Below are 18142 nucleotides of genomic sequence, written 5' to 3' on the forward strand. Positions count from 1 at the left end.
TTGATCTTATTTGATGTGTGTATTTAATTACTAGATTATTATTTTGTTCTTGTGGTATAATTTGTGGAAGTAATATTTATTTGTTGTATTGCAATAATAAAACAAATACATTTATATTGTACAAGTCTTATACAAGTCTTTACTTATCTTTTTAAGTATAAAAGTAAAAGCTGTTAAGTAGGGGGTAACCGGGTTGTCTGAATTTGCCTGCCGCCATTGCTGGCGAAGCACAGGTGACATGAACACACAACTGATACTGAATTGCACCCTCTTCACTCTTCTACATCGCAAAGGTTGCTCATCCTACTGGCCGTGTTTTGGGTGTTATGTCTGGTCTATGGTTTCATTTTATTATTTTATTCTTATAAGCACCTGGTGGTCTTTAGCCTGCTGACAGTTGTACATTTTCTTCTTGAAACTTTATTACAAAAAGATAAAGTATACAACAGGCAGGTAATGTGTTGCCACAGACAATGTATGCAGTATAAGTGGAACAAAACATTCAATAAAAACTGTAAAGTGTAGTCAAAATAGCTTTTTTGTTTTTACATTCAGAAATGGAACAATTGCATTGCTTGAGTTCAACAAGTAATCCATGAATATAAAATTTGGTCAAAATTTAAATTAAGTTGATGAGAAGAAACTGTGGCATTCAGCTACTTCTTTTTCCATACCAAAATAAATGTAACATTGTTTAATTGTGTTCCACACAAAAAATACAGCTGATTTAAGTATTTTAAAATGTTCACAAATAGTGGTGGATGAAGATGGATCATCTTAAATGACATTTATTTGACCTTATTAGTCATTAGAAACATATGTGGTAATAGCCAAGCCATCCTGTATACCAAATAGAAACCTCAGCCTTTGAAAGTAGAACCCTGCCTTCAACAAGCAGTCCAGAGAAAGCTTGCTAACAGCGTAAAGTTGTACAGTATGATGTCATAAAACGCTCTCAGGGGTGAAAGGGCACAGATCATTTCAAGATGGCTGCTCCCATGGACGACATGTTTACTCTGTGCGTAGACTCTAGCAAAGTTTGGAGTTATGTGGAGGTTCGAACAATCGACAAGGTTAAGGTGAGCAGCACTGAATAATGAGTCCGTCTCACTTTGTATTTCAACAGTCCCTTAATAACAGGTAGCAGCAACCTGTCGTTGTGAGGCAACTCGGCTCGGTCTTGCTACAGCCAACGTTGCGTGGATACCATAAATTGCATGTTATCAAACTGGAATATGTAGCTGATTTGCTGGGATGGTTGCTTTCTACCCTGATATTTAACATGTTTGCTAACTGAACGGTTACATTGTGAAAAACTGCATCTGTGCTGGCTTTACCGGATATGTTACTGACAGGGTAAGTTAATGGTGCTCCCCTGTGACAGTGTGATGGTGAAGTTGTTGCTAACGAGAGATTAGTAGTAAACCGGGCAGTCTAACGGCTCTGCCAAAAGTGTTCCTTGTAAATTTTGCTCACGCACGTACGCACATCGTTTTATATAGGTATCTGTTTTTAAATAATATTACGATTAATCAGATACATATGACTTGTCGTTTACTCTATAAGTATTCGTCCAATTCATAGTCAATAAGCAACCTTAATCGTAAAGCACATTCCTCAGAAAAAAAAAACAACCATTGAACGGCCGTTAACTCCTGATGGAAGTGGGCTGCTTCCCCGTGTTTTCTTCGGAACACCGTCAGTCTAGGTTTAAGTAGCTTTAAACCATGTTGTGGTTTAATTTATTTTTTTGAAAGACATTGAATGCCCGCCCGTCGATGTACTTATCGTTACTGTATTCAGGAACATGCGTTTGTCTTTTTATTTTTTGCCCATTTTTTAAAATTGCACACTTTGTTTTGGCTCTGTACTGAAGCACAATAAAACAATAAATATGAGGCTAAAGCGGAGACTGTCAACTTTAATTTTGGGGTAGCTACAGTATGTATGCGGGCAATTGCAGCATTGTGGATGTGACATTTAAACAAAATGACAACCAAAATCCCTGAGAAAAAATGGCTCTTCTTACATGACATGAAAAAAACATTTAAAAAAAATATGACAACTAACTTGTGTTATGGATGTGATGCAGAAAGTCATGTATTTTTGGGTGACTATACACTTTCTAAAAACCTTTTTTTTTAAGTCTAATGCAGAATGCTTGATATCTATGTAATGTAGGAGGCTTGGCTCGGCATTAAAATAGCAATTTAGAAACTATATTTTCGATTTTTATGAGGAAATACCAGCGTTATGGGTGTGACGCATCTGAAGTGCACATTGTTTGGCAATTTACTTCCCAATCAGATTATATCATAAACCATTTGTTGTCAGAAATGGTTCTGAATGTCGGTTTTGACATTTAGCAAACCATCTGAAATGGTTTTTAATGTTTTCAAGATAGCTGCCAAATAGCATTGATTTAAATGAACAAGAAACAAGGCACCCTCCATCTCATCTCTGGAACATGGTAATCGGTGTCTTATGGTTTAGGAATGTACTGCTGCCACAGGTACTGGCTCACTTGTCTTTGTTGATGATATAACTGCTGATAACAGCAGCAAAATGAATTCTGAAACTTCTATTGTGCTAAAATTCAACCAAATGCCTCCAGGCTCACTGGGTAATGCTTCATCTTTTAGCAAGACTATGTTTTTTACTATGTTTATACATAGTCCCTCCATTTTAGGGAGCGAAAAGATAGCTTCTCCACTGTTATTTAGTCAGGGGTATTCAGTTGCTTGCATAGTACAGGTATAAGAAAGCTTTCAGTATCTAGTCTAGTCTAGTCTTGATTCTCGGCTTTTGATTGCCTTTGCAGTCTGTTATTGGTGTTTATCAACATGAGGATCAGGGTTGTGCCAATGACAGTCAAGGAAGCCATTAGGAGACAGAGAAATAAGAATAAAACAGCCTGAAACATATGTCAAACAATATGCTTATCAAAATAAATAGTAATAAATAGTTTGGAACATCATCAAGGGCAAGTGTTACTGTAACTTTATTTTTTATGCTCTGGTTAAGAATACTATAGCATTCATTTGTGTGGAACTAGACAGGCAGAAATGGTAAAAATATCTTTTTACATGAAATCTACTAAGGTTTGTATAAGTATACATTTTTTAACTCATTCATTTTTAAGAATGTATTAACAGAGGCATATTTGTGCCTCTGTTAGATAATGTCCGAACCACACTTGCATGCAAAACACGAAATGCCAGCCTCGTCGTTTTGTCATTCTGGGACCAATATACATAAAATCTTTTGGTAAGGCAAACACTGGTCCAATTAATCTTGAAAATCTCATAAGCATCTGTTTGGTAGTTTTTATTAAAAAGATGAGTGAAAATATGAGCATTGTTTTTTGCGCTCTTCTACAAACTTTTAAAAACGTTTTTCAGTTTCTCACCCCATTAGAACACATAATGTAAGGCAACTGCAAGCCACGCGCCTCACGATTATACATTGCCAGAGCCATATGAAGCCAAAATGGCGGAACAGAAATGACGTCACTCCAGCAAAGAAGTTAGCCGCTCTGCTGGGTGTGAGCATGATGAAGTCTCCCTGAAATGTGAAAAGACTTCCACTGAAAGCTACATTGTTGTACACTACACTGGGGGAGTGCAGGAGGGCGGAGTTTTAGCTGCTTTGTTCCTGCGCTTCGAACAATAGGACAGTGGAGGGAGGGTGTCCACAAAGATCGTTTTCCGGGGAACAGAGTGTGGAGGAGGGTGGTAGTGGAGTTAAGGAGCATGCACTTTCCGGCTAATGGGATGCACTCGTTGTCATGACAGGCCAGAGATGGGGACTCAAGTCAGCATCTCGGACTCGAGTCGCACATATACAGACTCCAGACTCGGACTTGTGAACAATAACAGTCTGCCAAATGGCATTGTGGAAAAAAATGATGAAGTGAATAATGTCACAGCCAATGATTATTTTAAAATTATTTATATGAAACATATTCCCATAAGGTTGGGTGTTAAAACACACCCAATCTTGTTTGACACGCCAGACCCTGCGCCTTTTAGTTGCAACCATAGCAACACCCTTCGCTGTATTTCTTGTAGCATAGCTTGCAAGATTACAGTTCTGCATGTTGTGGCATTTGAGTTTCAATAATTCAGCCAAACAAAATGATTGCAGCTTGCAAAATGTGGAGAATTAAAATAAAATATGCAACCACATCAAACCACGTCAAATTTCGACAGACATTTGAAAACTCATACGGAAAGGGAAGTCAGTTTGCCAGCACCAGAGCTGATCCCACCGCTGTTCACTGTTGCGTTAAGGCAACTTGACTAAACTGTTGTGTTGGGAGACAATCCTCCCCTGGAGCAGTTAAGGGCCTTGCTCAAGGGTCCAACAGCTGTGCTGATCTTATTTTGGCTACATTAGGGATAAAACCACTGACCTTGCGGGTCCCAGTCATGAACCTCCACCTCACGCTCACGACTACTGTCTGTTCTGGCTCCACGGTGGTGGAATGAACTCCCCGTTGAGGTCAGAACTGTAGAATTTCTCCCCACCTTCAAGCGCAAACTGAAGACACACCTCTTCAAGCAGCACCTATCCCCATCCCTCCCTACCTCACTGTGAACCTTAATTGTTGTCTTTGTGATTTACGTTGTGTTTCGGTATTTTTAGTTGGCTAGGTAAGCAGTATTTGGATAGTTAAGTTTGCTCACTTCTGCTTTTTTGTTGTTTATTTGTCGTTAAAAAAATAGAAAAAAAATAAAAAGGCCCTGGTCCTTATCTTTGTTGTACGGGTAGCAATTGAAATTGTACTTCCCTCTAGGGTGTTTCAGCGCACTTATCCCTGGTTATGGGTATGCACTTTGTTGTACGTCGCTCTGGATAAGAGCGTCTGCCAAATGCCAATAATGTAATGTAAATTAACCACTATGCTACAGGCTGCCCATAATGTTTGTGTCACTATTTAATCAGCATAACGGATGCGCATATTTTCTTATTTTGTTGACTGCCAAGTTGTAGCGATGTTGGCTTGCATTTCAAATGGTGTCAAGCTAGAGAACCACGAGCGTAATGTACAATTACATTAAAACAAACTTCTTCAGGTGGACATTTTCATTGTCAATGTAGTTAGTACAAGCGGCTGCGTTTTCAGTAAAATGGCCATGTAATGGGATTTTACACTTTGTAACTTTGTTTACAAATAAAGTTATAATTGTTATTCTCGAGTCGCAGATGCAGTTTAAGCCTAATCCCATAGTAATGCTTACATTGTCACATGAGTCACACAGAGTTCTTAAAAAATAGAATGGTTATTTATTGTACCTTATTTATTGATGTATCAATTACCTACAACTCCAGACCTCAGGGTTCTCCAGCCTTCTTGAGAAAGGCTTTGCCAAAACGTGGGCCCAGGTGTGGTCATTCATCGATATATGAATAAATAAATGATATAACCATCTTTTTGGGTGCCCCTGATAATACTGCTTCTTCAGTCATATACAAAATATGTTTTCTACACTTCTTCAATTAGCATAGGAACCGTGATGAATTTCTATAGCCATACTGTTGTTTAGGCTGCACCATTCTGGGAACTTGAGACTTGACTCTAGCTCGGAGACTTAAGACTTGACTTGGATTTGCATTTGAAGACTTGTGAACATCTGTGACAGGCTATTTCTGACCGCTTTGTAGATAGCAGTTAGCTCAGCTAACATTAGCTATTGATAGCTTACTATCTTGTTAGTTACGAGTACCTAGTGATACAACTGTAAAAAGCTACAATTAAGCTAGTCAACTTGAATAAAAAAAATGTTTTATGCCAACTAATGTGTTACTTACCTAGCTATCTATCTATACTTCAGACTTACATTGCCCGGCTGCTGTAGGATCTGATTTAGCAAAATAACTAAGGAACAATATACACTTCTCTTTCCACCATTCAAGAAGGTTGCCACTTCTCCTGTCGATGACATGCTCTCTGAGGTAGGACTCAATCTCCACGCTGATGCCCTTGGCTGAAGCTGGCTCAGTTTTGGAACACAGTACACTGGCATAAAGGTTGTCCAGTTGACTGTGAACCTCTTCTACTCTTGGTTTTTTGGGTCTCCTGCCTCTGGACTGTCTCTGTTGGACTTCTCCGTAAGCCATTCTTTGGCTTTGCTCAGCACCACAGCTGTGGAGAACGGCCACTCCTTGTAGTGAGGGTCAAGGAAGCATGCAGGATGAATTCAGAAATATCCAAAAATATTCTGTCTGCCAATTTATGGAGCAATGCGTCCAACATAATTGTGAAGAACTTAATCATGCAGCAGGACAATGGCCAAGTCAATCACCAGTCCTTAACCCTAGTGAGCATGCATTTCACCGCCTGAAGAGTTTGAAGGGGACCCCCCCCCCCCCCCCCCCCCCAAAACAAACAACAGGCTGCAGTAAAAGCCTGGAAAAGCATTACAAAAGAAGAAAGCAACCAGCATAGCAGATGAGTCAAAGTCATATAGTTTGTGACGTGTATTAAGAACAATCCATACCAGCCATTGTAAAGCCGGTTGGTAATCGGAAACTTCTAAGCATCGGAAATATCCTTCGCATAAAAACTGTAAGGGCCTATTGAACACATCCTCTCAAACTCAAATAGCGTAAAAAAAAAAAAAAAAAAGTATATAAATTATGGCTGTATGTCTTTTGCGAAAAACATAATGTGAAGTTTTGATAACTTATGTTTTCATTGTTCTTTGGATTCATGTTTGAAAAGGAATGATTAATATCCTTTGTCAAGTTATGTCAAGTTGGGGCCATGAGGTTTTCCTTTTTTTGTCTGTTTTATAAAGTATGTACTGTATTTCCATCTGCCAACACCAATAAGTCAATGCTGATTTTATCCAATAATGTGCCCAAATAATCTCTTGAATTGAGGCATTTGTTTTGGTCTGAGCAGATAAGATGTTACTTTACTCTTCCGAAGTGATCCTGCTGCTGCTGTTGTCAGCAGGTACATCATCAATAAAGATAAGTGAGCCAGTTCCACTACCTCAGCCATGTTTCAGCTGGTATACATCTAGGTCATGAGTAGTTCCTTTCTTTATCCGCACTTTTCTCTTTCCATGCTTTTCTCATTATGTCCAGGACACCTGTTCCAGTGCTTTGCAGTTTTTGTTATGTACCAATGCATTTTGGCTTGTACCAAACAATGTATAAACATATGTTGAGTGGCAGCCTTTTCGGTAGCTCCGTTTGTTTCGTGTCTGTTTTAGTTTTTTAAAACTTTTTAAATTTTTGTAACTTTTCTATCATTATACGCATCGCGTAGACGATCTTCTATCCTATGGATATGGCTACTATTCAACAACATCGCAGCAGTAAAAACTTAATTTACTCGAGGGAACAACTGCTGTCACTGAGGACAACAGGACACGCCAGTACAGTCCATCATATACCGGAGGAAGTAAAGCGGCTACATTACCGAGGAAGCAGAGCTGGAGCCGAGATCAAAGCTAGGCACATGGAGAAGAGGTTGAGCCAAGCCATCCATTCCTTCGTTTGTGATGGGGAACGTAAACTCACTGGCAAACAAGACTGACGAGCTGGCTGCCCTGGTGAAGAACGTTAAGTTGTTCAAGGAATGTAGCTTGATGTGCTTCACGGAGACCTGGCTAACCAGCAACATTCCGGACACAAACGTGGAGCTAGCCGGCTTTACACACGTGAGAACGGACAGGGACCCACAACAAAGTGGCAAACGTAAAGGCGGGGCGCTTGCACTTTTCATCAACATCAAATGGTGTAACCCAGGACATGTAACGGTGAAGGAGACTGTCTGCTGCCCAGACATTGAACTGTTAGCGGTGAGTCTACGTCCGTATTACATGCCTTGGGAGTTTTCACATCCCATCATAGTCTGTGTTTACATTCCACCGTGAGCCGTGGCTGATACTGCATGTGACGCCATCCACTCAACTATTGCGAGGCTTCAGTCTCAGCACCCTGATGCCTTTATTGCAATCACCGGAGACTTCAATCATGTAACACTGGACTCAACACTCTCTGCCTTTCATCAGTTTGTAAAATGCCCAACAAGAAAGAACAAGACAATTGACCTCCTGTATGCTAATGTCAAGGATGCATACACTGCCACCCCACTTCCACCGCTAGGGAGATCAGATCATAACCTGGTCTTCCTTCAACCACAGTACACTCCACTAGTCCGCAGACAGCAAACCACCATGCGTTCCTTCAGGAAATGGTCTTCCGAAGCAGAGGAGGACAGGGACTGCTTTGAGTCGACGGACTGGAGTGTGTTACAGGATTCATATGGTGAAGATTTGGAGGGGGTCACAAACTGCACCACTGACTACCTGAATTTCTGTATGGACATTGTAGTTCCCACTAGAACTGTACGTTGCTTTCCAAACAACAAGCCTTGGATTACCAGCAATGTCAAGGGCCTCCTCAATAGGAAGAAGAGGGCTTTCAAAGAGGGGGACCAGGCAGAGCTGAAGAGCGTACAGGGGGAACTTAAGGTCAGGCTGAAAGAGGCAAAGGAGGAATACAGAAAGAAGGTGGAACAGAAGCTACAGGAGAACAGCATGAAGGAAGTCTGGGATGGCATGAAAACCATCACAGGCTGCAGGAGGAGGAACAGTACAGTGGATGGGGATTTGGATAGAGCAAACAAACTCAACCATTTCTACAACCGTTTTGACTGCTCTGCTACTCTCTCCTGCTCACCACATGCCCCCTCCCCCTCACTCTCACCTCCACAACCAACTGCTGATGCACCCCTCCCCCAGGCTGAAGTGGCCACAGACATCATGGCTCCGTGCACTACAGGCAACAATGCTCCCACACCCCCACTATTATCATCTCCTCAGCGGGGTACTGATGTACCCCTCCCCCATGCTGCCGCCACAGACAGTGTGACTTCACCTTCCCCACCGCTCACAGATGCAACCCCTCACCTGACACACAGCGACAGGACCACCCTACCCCCCATCATCACGCCGTATCTGGTCAGTGGAGAGCTAAGGAGACTCCGCCCCCGGAAAGCCGCCGGCCCAGACCGAGTATGTCCGAGACTGCTCAAAGCCTGTGCTGTGGAACTGGGGGAGCCTCTGCAGCATGTCTTCAACCTGAGTCTCTGACTGGGAAAGGTACCAGCAATGTGGAAGACATCTTGTCTCATCCCAGTCCCAAAGAAACCACACCCCATCCAGCTCAATGACTACAGGCCAGTCGCTCTAACATCACACATGATGAAGACAATGGAGCGACTGTTACTCAACATCCTCAGACCCCAGGTCCGCCACGCACTCCACCCGCTCCAGTTTGCACCAGGAGAAGGTGGGCGTGGAAGATGCCATCATCTACCTGCTGTACAGGAACCTGGTGGATGATTTTGTCCAGTGGTGCAATGTCAACCATATGGAACTGAACATTGCCAAAACCAAGGAGATGGTGGTGGATTTCAGGAGGACGAAGCCAACTTTGCTGCCAGTCTCCATTGAAGGGGTCAATGTGGAGGTGGTCAGCACATACAGATACCTAGGGGTACACCTGGACAATAAACTGGACTGGTCAGCCAACACTGAAGCACTCTACAGGAAAGGGCAGAGTCGGCTCTACTTCCTCAGGAGGCTGCGGTCTTTCAATGTCTGCAGTAAGCTCCTCTGCATGTTTTACCAGTCTCATCGCCAGTGTCCTTTCTTATGCCATTGTGTGCTGGGGAGGCAGCATTAAGAAAAGGGACGCTGGGCGACTAGAAAGGCTGGTAAGGAAAGCTGGCTCTGTAGTTGGAATGGAGCTGGAGTGCTTAACAACATCAACAGCAGAGAAAAGGACACTGAACGGGATGCTGGCAATCATGGACAATGACCGCCACCCACTATATAACTCACTAAACCGACAGAAGAGCATCTTCAGCAGCAGACTCCTGTCTCTGACATGCTCAACAGACAGGTCAAGAAGGTCCTTTGTTCCATGGGCCATTCATTTATACAATATACAAAACGGGAGGAGATAACTGGACTTTTCACCATGAGTCTCTTTCTGCTCCTTCCACCACATCACGCTGTCTACTGTTTACTGTTTACTTTTTGCACTACCACGACTGCACATTTATTTGAGTGCACATTTATTTAATTTAACATAGCACCTTATTTTTATTACCATAGCACCTTATTTCTGATTTTTTTTATTTTTTACTTTTGATCTTTATGTGTGTGAGATATGTGTGTATATATGTGTATGTATAAGCTACTGAATGCCTAAAATTTCCCTTGGGATGAATAAAGTATATGTATCTATCCCTCTATCTATCTATCTATCTATCTATCTATGTCTCTGATTGATTTATTTGGATTTTTCAGCCTCAGTCTTTGGTCCTCATGTTCTGAGACAACCGCAACTTACTCCAAATGCAAATGCCACACAAGAATTATCACTAGTTGTTTGCTTTCTTGCACATAATGATGCAATGACGTGCAGTTGGCCAAGAAAGGGCTTGGCCGCCAATTATCCATTTGCTCGCTTAATATGTTGGGACTATGTCTAAAAATGTTTAATTCCTACTCTGATGACCTAAAACGTATGTACTACCCTCAAAGCTGACAGCACTTTAACCTCTTGTTCTATTTCATATTCAATGTGCAGGAAAATCCAACGGCAAAAATTGTCACTGTCCATATGCTATTGGACTGTACAGTATTCATGTCAAGCTGGCTAGCTCATGGCTCTGATGTCTTGCACATGAGGTGTGAGGGCAAAGCTTCTTTCAAAAAGTAGGAAAACATGGGTAGCACTGCTTAGGAATTTTGCTTGTTTATTATTTTCACTTCAATCATTTAATACATGGACTGATGTATCTGACTTTAAACATTTTTTATTAATCTTTTTAATTACTTCATCAGGGGAAAGGAATGTTTGCCAAAAAAGCCATCCGGAAAGGGGAGACTATATTCATAGAACGCCCCCTGGTGTGTGCCCAGTTTTTGTGGAATGCCTTGTACAAGTACCGAGGTAAGCCCCAGACCTTAAAGGGATTAACACTGTGAAATTGCACTCCATAAATTCTGTTCATTGATCCAGCCTTTGGAAACATACCTTCTCTATGCATGCTCTTTTGGAGTTAATTAAATTTAAAATGCCCCTATACCAGCCATTATATAAAGCCAGCTGGTAATCAGAACCTTCTGTAAGCTTTGGAAATATTACTAATTGCACATAAAACCTGTTGGGGGCCCAGTTTTCATTACTTGTGGTACCGTTGTTCTACTAATTCAGCTTTGAAAGGGAATGAACAATGCCTTCTGTCGATCCTATAATTAGGGTCATGAGGTTTTCCTGACTGCTTGTCTTAGACAGTATGTATTTCCATTGGCCAACAACAAGACTGAATGCTGAACTTTATGAAGACGCTTCAATCAAGATACTGAAATGTGTTCCTAATCTATCTTGAATTTATCAAATTGTCACCCACAAATGATTCACGTGTTGAAGTGCAGTTGGCTAGTCAGCAGGTGGAGCCACACTCACTTTGCATTAGTGTGGGGTGATTTTCAAGTGCTATATTCACATGTATACTGATGCTAACCAAAAGAAGTAAAAAATATTACCTTTATAAATTTAACTAGCACTAATATAGGCTTTTGTAAGCACAAAATAGAAATACTAAGGCTCAGGCGGTAAGACCAGTCGTCTGGCAGTCGGAGGGTTGCCGGTTCGATCCTGCCCTGGCTGTGGCGAAGTGTCCCCAAATGCTCCCGACGAGCTGGTTGGTGCCTTGCATGGCAGCCAGTCGCGGTTGGTGTGTGCCCAATGGCTGTGCGGATCTTATTGTGGCTACACCGGGATTAGAACCACCGACCTTGTGTGTCCCAGTCATTTACCTTAACCACTATGCTACAGGCTGCCCCATGGGGTGAATGAGAAGCATCAATTGTACAGCGCTTTATAAATGCCAATCATTTAGCATTTTTATTCTGTGTTTATTTTAGCTGGCACACCTGAAATAGTGTATGTTTATACTTGCACCCCTGCTGCACCAGCAAGCTTTTCAGTTGATTGACATAAATTAAATTTTCTCTGTTCGAGGACTCAATATTGATTTAAAATGCCTTTTGTCATGTGAGTTTGAGCTTTCAATTTTGGCCCAGCATATTATTTGTGTAGATTGAGCCTTTCCTGTGAGTAGTCCTTACCCCTCTCTCGCTCCCCTGCTTCTTTTGTTTCTGTATAAGCATGTGATTACTGCCTGCGGTCCCTGGAGACGGCTGAGGAGAATGCTCGACGACTTAGTGGAAACCTCAGTCTCATCCTTCCCTACCCAGAGCAATGCAGAGTACGGCACGAACTGCACCAGGCATGCCCGCAGTGCCAGGTACAACCACCAGGGGATAGTGCAGAGTGCATTGGGAACTGCATTCAGTCCACTGACTTCCCTGAGTCTGTTTGAACCAAACTCACATTTTGGTTCTGACTGCCTCCTGTTGCAGGATCCATGGCACTGAAAATATTTTATGTGACATTCTTAGCAGTATTAGGGCTCAGATTCCATGAACTTTGTTCTTTGGATTAAAGCAAGGATTCTCCTTTTTTTCTGTAACTGAGCACAACCTGCAAAATGTATGGAAGATGCCATGCAATATTTTATATATATATATATATATATATACAGTGGTGTGAAAAAGTGTTTGCCCCCTTCCTGATTTCTTATTTTTTTGCATGTTTGTCACACTTAAATGTTTCAGATCATCAAACAAATTTAAATATTAGTCAGAGACAACACAAGTAAACACAAAAGGTTTTTATTATTAAGGGAGAAAAAAAAATCCAAACCTACATGGCCCTGTGTGAAAAAGTGATTGCCCCCCCTGTTAAAACATAACTGTGGTTTATCAAACCTGAGTTCAATTTCTCTAGCCACACCCAGGCCTGATTACTGCCACACCTGTTCTCAATCAAGAAATCACTTAAATAGGACCTGCCTGACAAAGTGAAGTAGACCAAATGAGCTAGACATCATGCCGAGAGCTAAAGAAATTCAGGAACAAATGAGAAAGAAAGTAATTGAGATCTATCAGTCTGGAAAAGGTTATAAAGCCATTTCTAAAGCGAACCACAGTGAGAGCCATTATCCACAAATGGCGAAAACATGGAACAGTGGTGAACCTTCCCAGGAGTGGCCGGCCGACCAAAATTACCCCAAGAGCGCAGCGACGACTCATCCAAGAGGTCACAAAAGACCCCACAACAACATCCAAAGAACTGCAGGCCTCACTTGCCTCGGCTAAGGTCAGTGTTCATGACTCCACCATAAGAAAGAGACTGGGCAAAAATGGCCTGCATGGCAGAGTTCCAAGACGAAAACCACGGCTGAGCAAAAAACATTAAGGCTTGTCTCAATTTTGCCAGAAAACATCTTGATGTTCCCCAAGACTTTTGGGAAAATACTCTGTGGTCTGACGAGATAAAAGTTGAACTTTTTGGAAGGTGTGTGTCCCATTACATCTGGCGTAAAAGTAACACCGCATTTCAGAAAAAGAACATCATACCAATAGTAAAATATGGTGGTGGTAGTGTGATGGTCTGGGGCTGTTTTGCTGCTTCAGGACCTGGAAGACTTGCTGTGATAAATGGAACCATGAATTCTGCTGTCTACCAAAAAATCCTGAAGGAGAATGTCCGGCCATCTGTTCGTGACCTCAAGCTGAAACAAACTTGGGTTTTGCAGCAGGACAATGATCCAAAACACACCAGCAAGTCCACCTCTGAATGGCTGAAGAAAAACAAAATGAAGACTTTGGAGTGGCCTAGTCAAAGTTCTGACCTGAATCCTATTGAGATGCTGTGGCATGACCTTAAAAAGGCTCATGCTCGAAAACCCTCCAATGTGGCTGAATTACAACAATTCTGCAAAGATGAGTGGGCCAAAATTCCTCCACGGCGCTGTAAGAGACTCATTGCAAGTTATCGCAAATGCTTGATTGCAGTTGTTGCTGCTAAGGGAGGCCCAACCAGTTATTAGGTTTAGGGGGCAATCACTTTTTCACACAGGGCCATGTAGGTTTGGATTTTTTTTCTCCCTTAATAATAAAAACCTTCATTTAAAAACTGCATTTTGTGTTTACTTGTGTTGTCTTTGACTAATATTTAAATTTGTTTGATGATCTGAAACATTTAAGTGTGACAAACATGCAAAAAAATAAGAAATCAGGAAGGGGGCAAACACTTTTTCACACCACTGTATATATATATATATATATATGTGTGTGTGTGTGTGGCAGCAATTATTTCCACAGGGTCAGTCGCAGTTTTAATGGCCATTTTTTTCTTGCGTATATAATGCAGAATACTGTATTGTGTAATCAGTAAATATAGTGCGTTATACAACATTAACCCCACCTTCTTAAGCTTAATGATTAAAAATCTGTATAAACTTGTCTATAATATACTTAATTTAACTTGATATTTCATTATATATGATATGTGTACTTATATAAGCAGATAATCAAAGTGAATTGCCTTCAAAAGTTTTATTTTTAAAGAAATCTTGTAAGCTCATTGGACCGGGGGGTGTTTTGCATGTATTTAATTATCTTGGTACGTGCTGGTGTTCATGATCACGTCTTAACAGGTGCTCCAGGACACAGGTGCTCCAGTTTATTTTACAGAGCATATATGAGATGCCTCATGCCAGGATATGCTAGCTGTTGATATCTGTAGGAAACGTTACATTAAGGCAATGTTCTTTTGTAAGCTTGGCGGTGAAAGTCTACTGCTGTAACCAGAAATGCTGTTCTTGTTTTTGTGGTGTAAAGTATGAGTATGTAAATACATAATGTTCCTTAGTTATTTTGGGAAATCAGATCCTAGAGCAGCAGGGCAACTTAAGCCTGAAGTACAGATAGATAATTAGCGAGGCAAGTAACATATTAGTTGGGGTAACACATATATATTTATTTAAGTTGAATAGCTTGATTAAAGCTTTGTACTGTTGTATCGCTAGCTACTAGCAACTAACAAGCTAGCTAGCTATCAATAGCTAATGTTAGCTAAGCTAGCTGCCATCTTGAAGGAGGTCAGAAATAGCCTGTCATGACAACGGGTGTGTCCCATGAGCCGGAAAGTGCATACTCCTTAAATCCACTACCACCCTCCTCCACTCCGTGCCCGAAAAAACTCTGCCCTCCTCCATTGCCCCAGCGTAGTGTACAATGACGAATGTTTCAGCGGAAGTCTTTTCACATTCCTTCATCACACTCACACCCACATAGGCTACTATAAAAACCCAACCCACAAAATCTGGCACTGTCCCGATCCAGAAAGCGGAGATGGCAGGGAACTTGAAATCCCCCAATTAGGCCATGCACAAATATTTAGCCAAATCCTACCCAGATTGTGAAATGTCAGTTTGTTTTTGTGGGTCATATGCGACAAACAAATTCAGCCGTTTAAAAGAGGGATGTGGGTGAATGAATTTGGTTGTAGCCACTGGCGCAGTGGACACCCATCAGCCCCCGTTGTGTGACTATTTTCTTTTTTCTTCCTTTATTTAACCAGGAATACCCAATTGAAAATCTCCTTTGCAAGAGGACCTGAAAATAGGTCAATTTGAAAATTCAAGCACTTGTTAGCCTACTGTTGCTACAGTTGTGCGTGTTGTTACTATTAATTACACGCAGGAGATCTGATCATTTCATTCTATTTAAAAAAACAGATGTCTTTGCATGACTACTCCGCCACTTTAGCGAGTATACTCTGCTATATACACCCAGCATTAATGATCAGTAACCTCACTAATAAATCATATTTTCCCCTTAAAATCCACCAGAAATTAACATTTCCTAGCTGCTCTTTAAAAAATGATGCCACTGGTTGTAGCCTACATACAGCCTGATTGTTACAAGCAGGGCAGCTACAGTTATTTAAGTAGCCTACATAAACATGCATGGATGAAGTTATTCAACCAACCATTTCCAAATGGCATATTTATTACCAATACATAAAACTATTACAGTACACGGTGTTCAGATTGGACACATTGGGATTCTGGGATTAGAAAACACTGCCTGCTATTCACACTCCTGGATTTCAGGAGGCAGCAGAGCTGTGAAGTTCTTTGCTGTAGTGGCGTCACTGCCATTCCGCCATTTTGGCTCCATATGGCTCTGGCAATGCACAATCGTATGTTCCATATGTTCATGCCTTACATTACATTACATTATAGCAGGCAAGCTAACTGGTTAACCATTCATATTCAATGTGGCCTCGCTCTGAGCTATCAACAGCTATCAATTTTAATAACAACCGTAGCACATAAACTTAGCACATAAAAAGGCACTAGTCCGTTTAAAAGTAGGACGTGTTCAAATTCGGTGAGAAACTGCAAGCTTTAAAAAGTTTGTAGAAGAGCGCAAAAAACTTCCGAAAATGCTGTCTTTTTAATAAAAACTACCCAATGGATTTTTATTGAATTTCAGGATTCATTGGAATAGAGCATTTTCCTTACCAAAAGATGTTTCATGTACATCGGTCCCAGAATGGTGAAATGACGTATGTCATAAATATGTATACATTTGTACAAATCAGAAGACAAGACGCAAGTAGAGAACTATTTGTGTGTGGATATATAAACATTTGTGATATCTCTCTCCATACAACTCCTGTTTTGTCATCATTGAGAACTTTTATACTGTAATAATATCTTTCTTGTGATCACAATCAGCTAATCAGCCAATTGTGTGGCAGCAGGGCAATGCATACAATCATGTAGATATGGATCAGGAGCTTCAGTTAATGTTCACATCAAATTTTTTCCCAATTCTGATGGTTGATCTAAGTGACTCAGAAACAGCTGATCAGAAACAGCTGATCTCCTGGAATTTTCACACACACTAGTCTCTGGATTTTGCAAAGAATGGTGCAATGAGCTTAAAACAATAGCATAGCTGTCATTTTGATCGGTTGAAAAGATATAAGGTAGAGAGTACCATACCAGTGTTTTCCCCACACTCAAACAGTGGCTGTGAGCCGCCACTACAAGATTCTTACCACCGCTGTAATCAAGTGCAATATTACATTGCCTTTTTTGTTACAAACATCTTTCAAAATGTATTATGAAAATATTCTTGATGCTTTATCTTTCAAATGAGCAAAAATGTTCAGACAGTAATCCATGATTATATGTATGGACTTTTGTATGGTGATTGAGTGTTATGCATCACATTTGGAGAAACCAAGCATGTTTTGCATATTAGTTTGACAATCCTACAAGGTGTAAAACCAAAACTTGATCAGAAAGCCATCTCTAATGTTCCTAATAATAAATTAACATTATGGCAACATTAGAAAGGTTATTGTGTGATCACAAGAATGCAGCTTTTGTCATGTTGAGATCACAAGATAATAATTATTGATCATGGGATAACAGGAAATATATATATATGTATACACACACACAGACTCACTTTCGGCATCCAGCATGCGTTGGAATTAGTCTCTGTTTACATGGTCCTGTAAATATTATAGAAAGTAAAGCGGATGCATCTCTTTCATCTCTTCTCTTTTTGCGCCAATTTAGTGACCTAGCTAAGTAGTTAGTTTCAAACAAACATAAAAAAATCCACTTGCAATGGTAGAAGACAAATGGTAGCTGAAAGTTTAGCAAAATCAGCCATCGCATGCTTCCGGATTATTTCCGTAACTTCAACCATTTAATTTTTGACTAGGTCCAGAAAAAGTGGAAATGAATGTGGTTCAAGGGGTTCAAGGCTTGTTGGCTACTTCATTGAAGTTCTTTCTGCTGTGACGTTCACGTGTAAGGGCCATTATGTATTTGATAGGTAACAGTCTTAAACTGCTTACGGTTCTCTTTTTAAATGGTCATATACAAATGAGCATATATTAGAGTTTATTCAGAACGCAAGTGGAGTATTGTAAAACGCAGATTTTGAAATGGTTTAATATTTGAAACACAAGATATCATCGTTCAGGGCAACCACTGTTTATATAGATATGATTACATTAACTTCCAGTAAAAACAATTCTACCCAAAAACTATATTTAAAGAAGAGATGATGATTGGCAAAAGACGGGAAATTCACAGAAGCACCGAGAACATTATCTTGACCTATGCCTTGACAAGGCTTTCAACACATAATGCATTAATACCTGC

General features: G+C 40.8%; 1 protein-coding gene across 3 annotated transcripts in view; it reads left to right on the plus strand.

The window, feature by feature from the left end:
* The first annotated feature begins 940 nt into the window (after nt 1–940).
* The window catches only part of smyd5 (SMYD family member 5), a 49954-nt gene continuing 32752 nt past the window's right edge, over nt 941–18142 (plus strand). For 2 of the 3 annotated variants that reach the window (XM_061253110.1, XM_061253111.1), the window contains exons 1-3: nt 941–1079; nt 10878–10986; nt 12207–12346. In XM_061253110.1, coding sequence (XP_061109094.1) covers nt 987–1079; nt 10878–10986; nt 12207–12346 — 342 coding nt within the window. In that variant the 5' untranslated portion in view covers nt 941–986. The remainder of the gene's footprint in view (nt 1080–10877; nt 10987–12206; nt 12347–18142) is intronic. The other variant, XM_061253112.1, reaches the window with a different exon arrangement.

This window comes from Conger conger, chromosome 8 (assembly GCF_963514075.1).
Source record: "Conger conger chromosome 8, fConCon1.1, whole genome shotgun sequence".
NCBI lineage: Eukaryota > Metazoa > Chordata > Actinopteri > Anguilliformes > Congridae > Conger > Conger conger.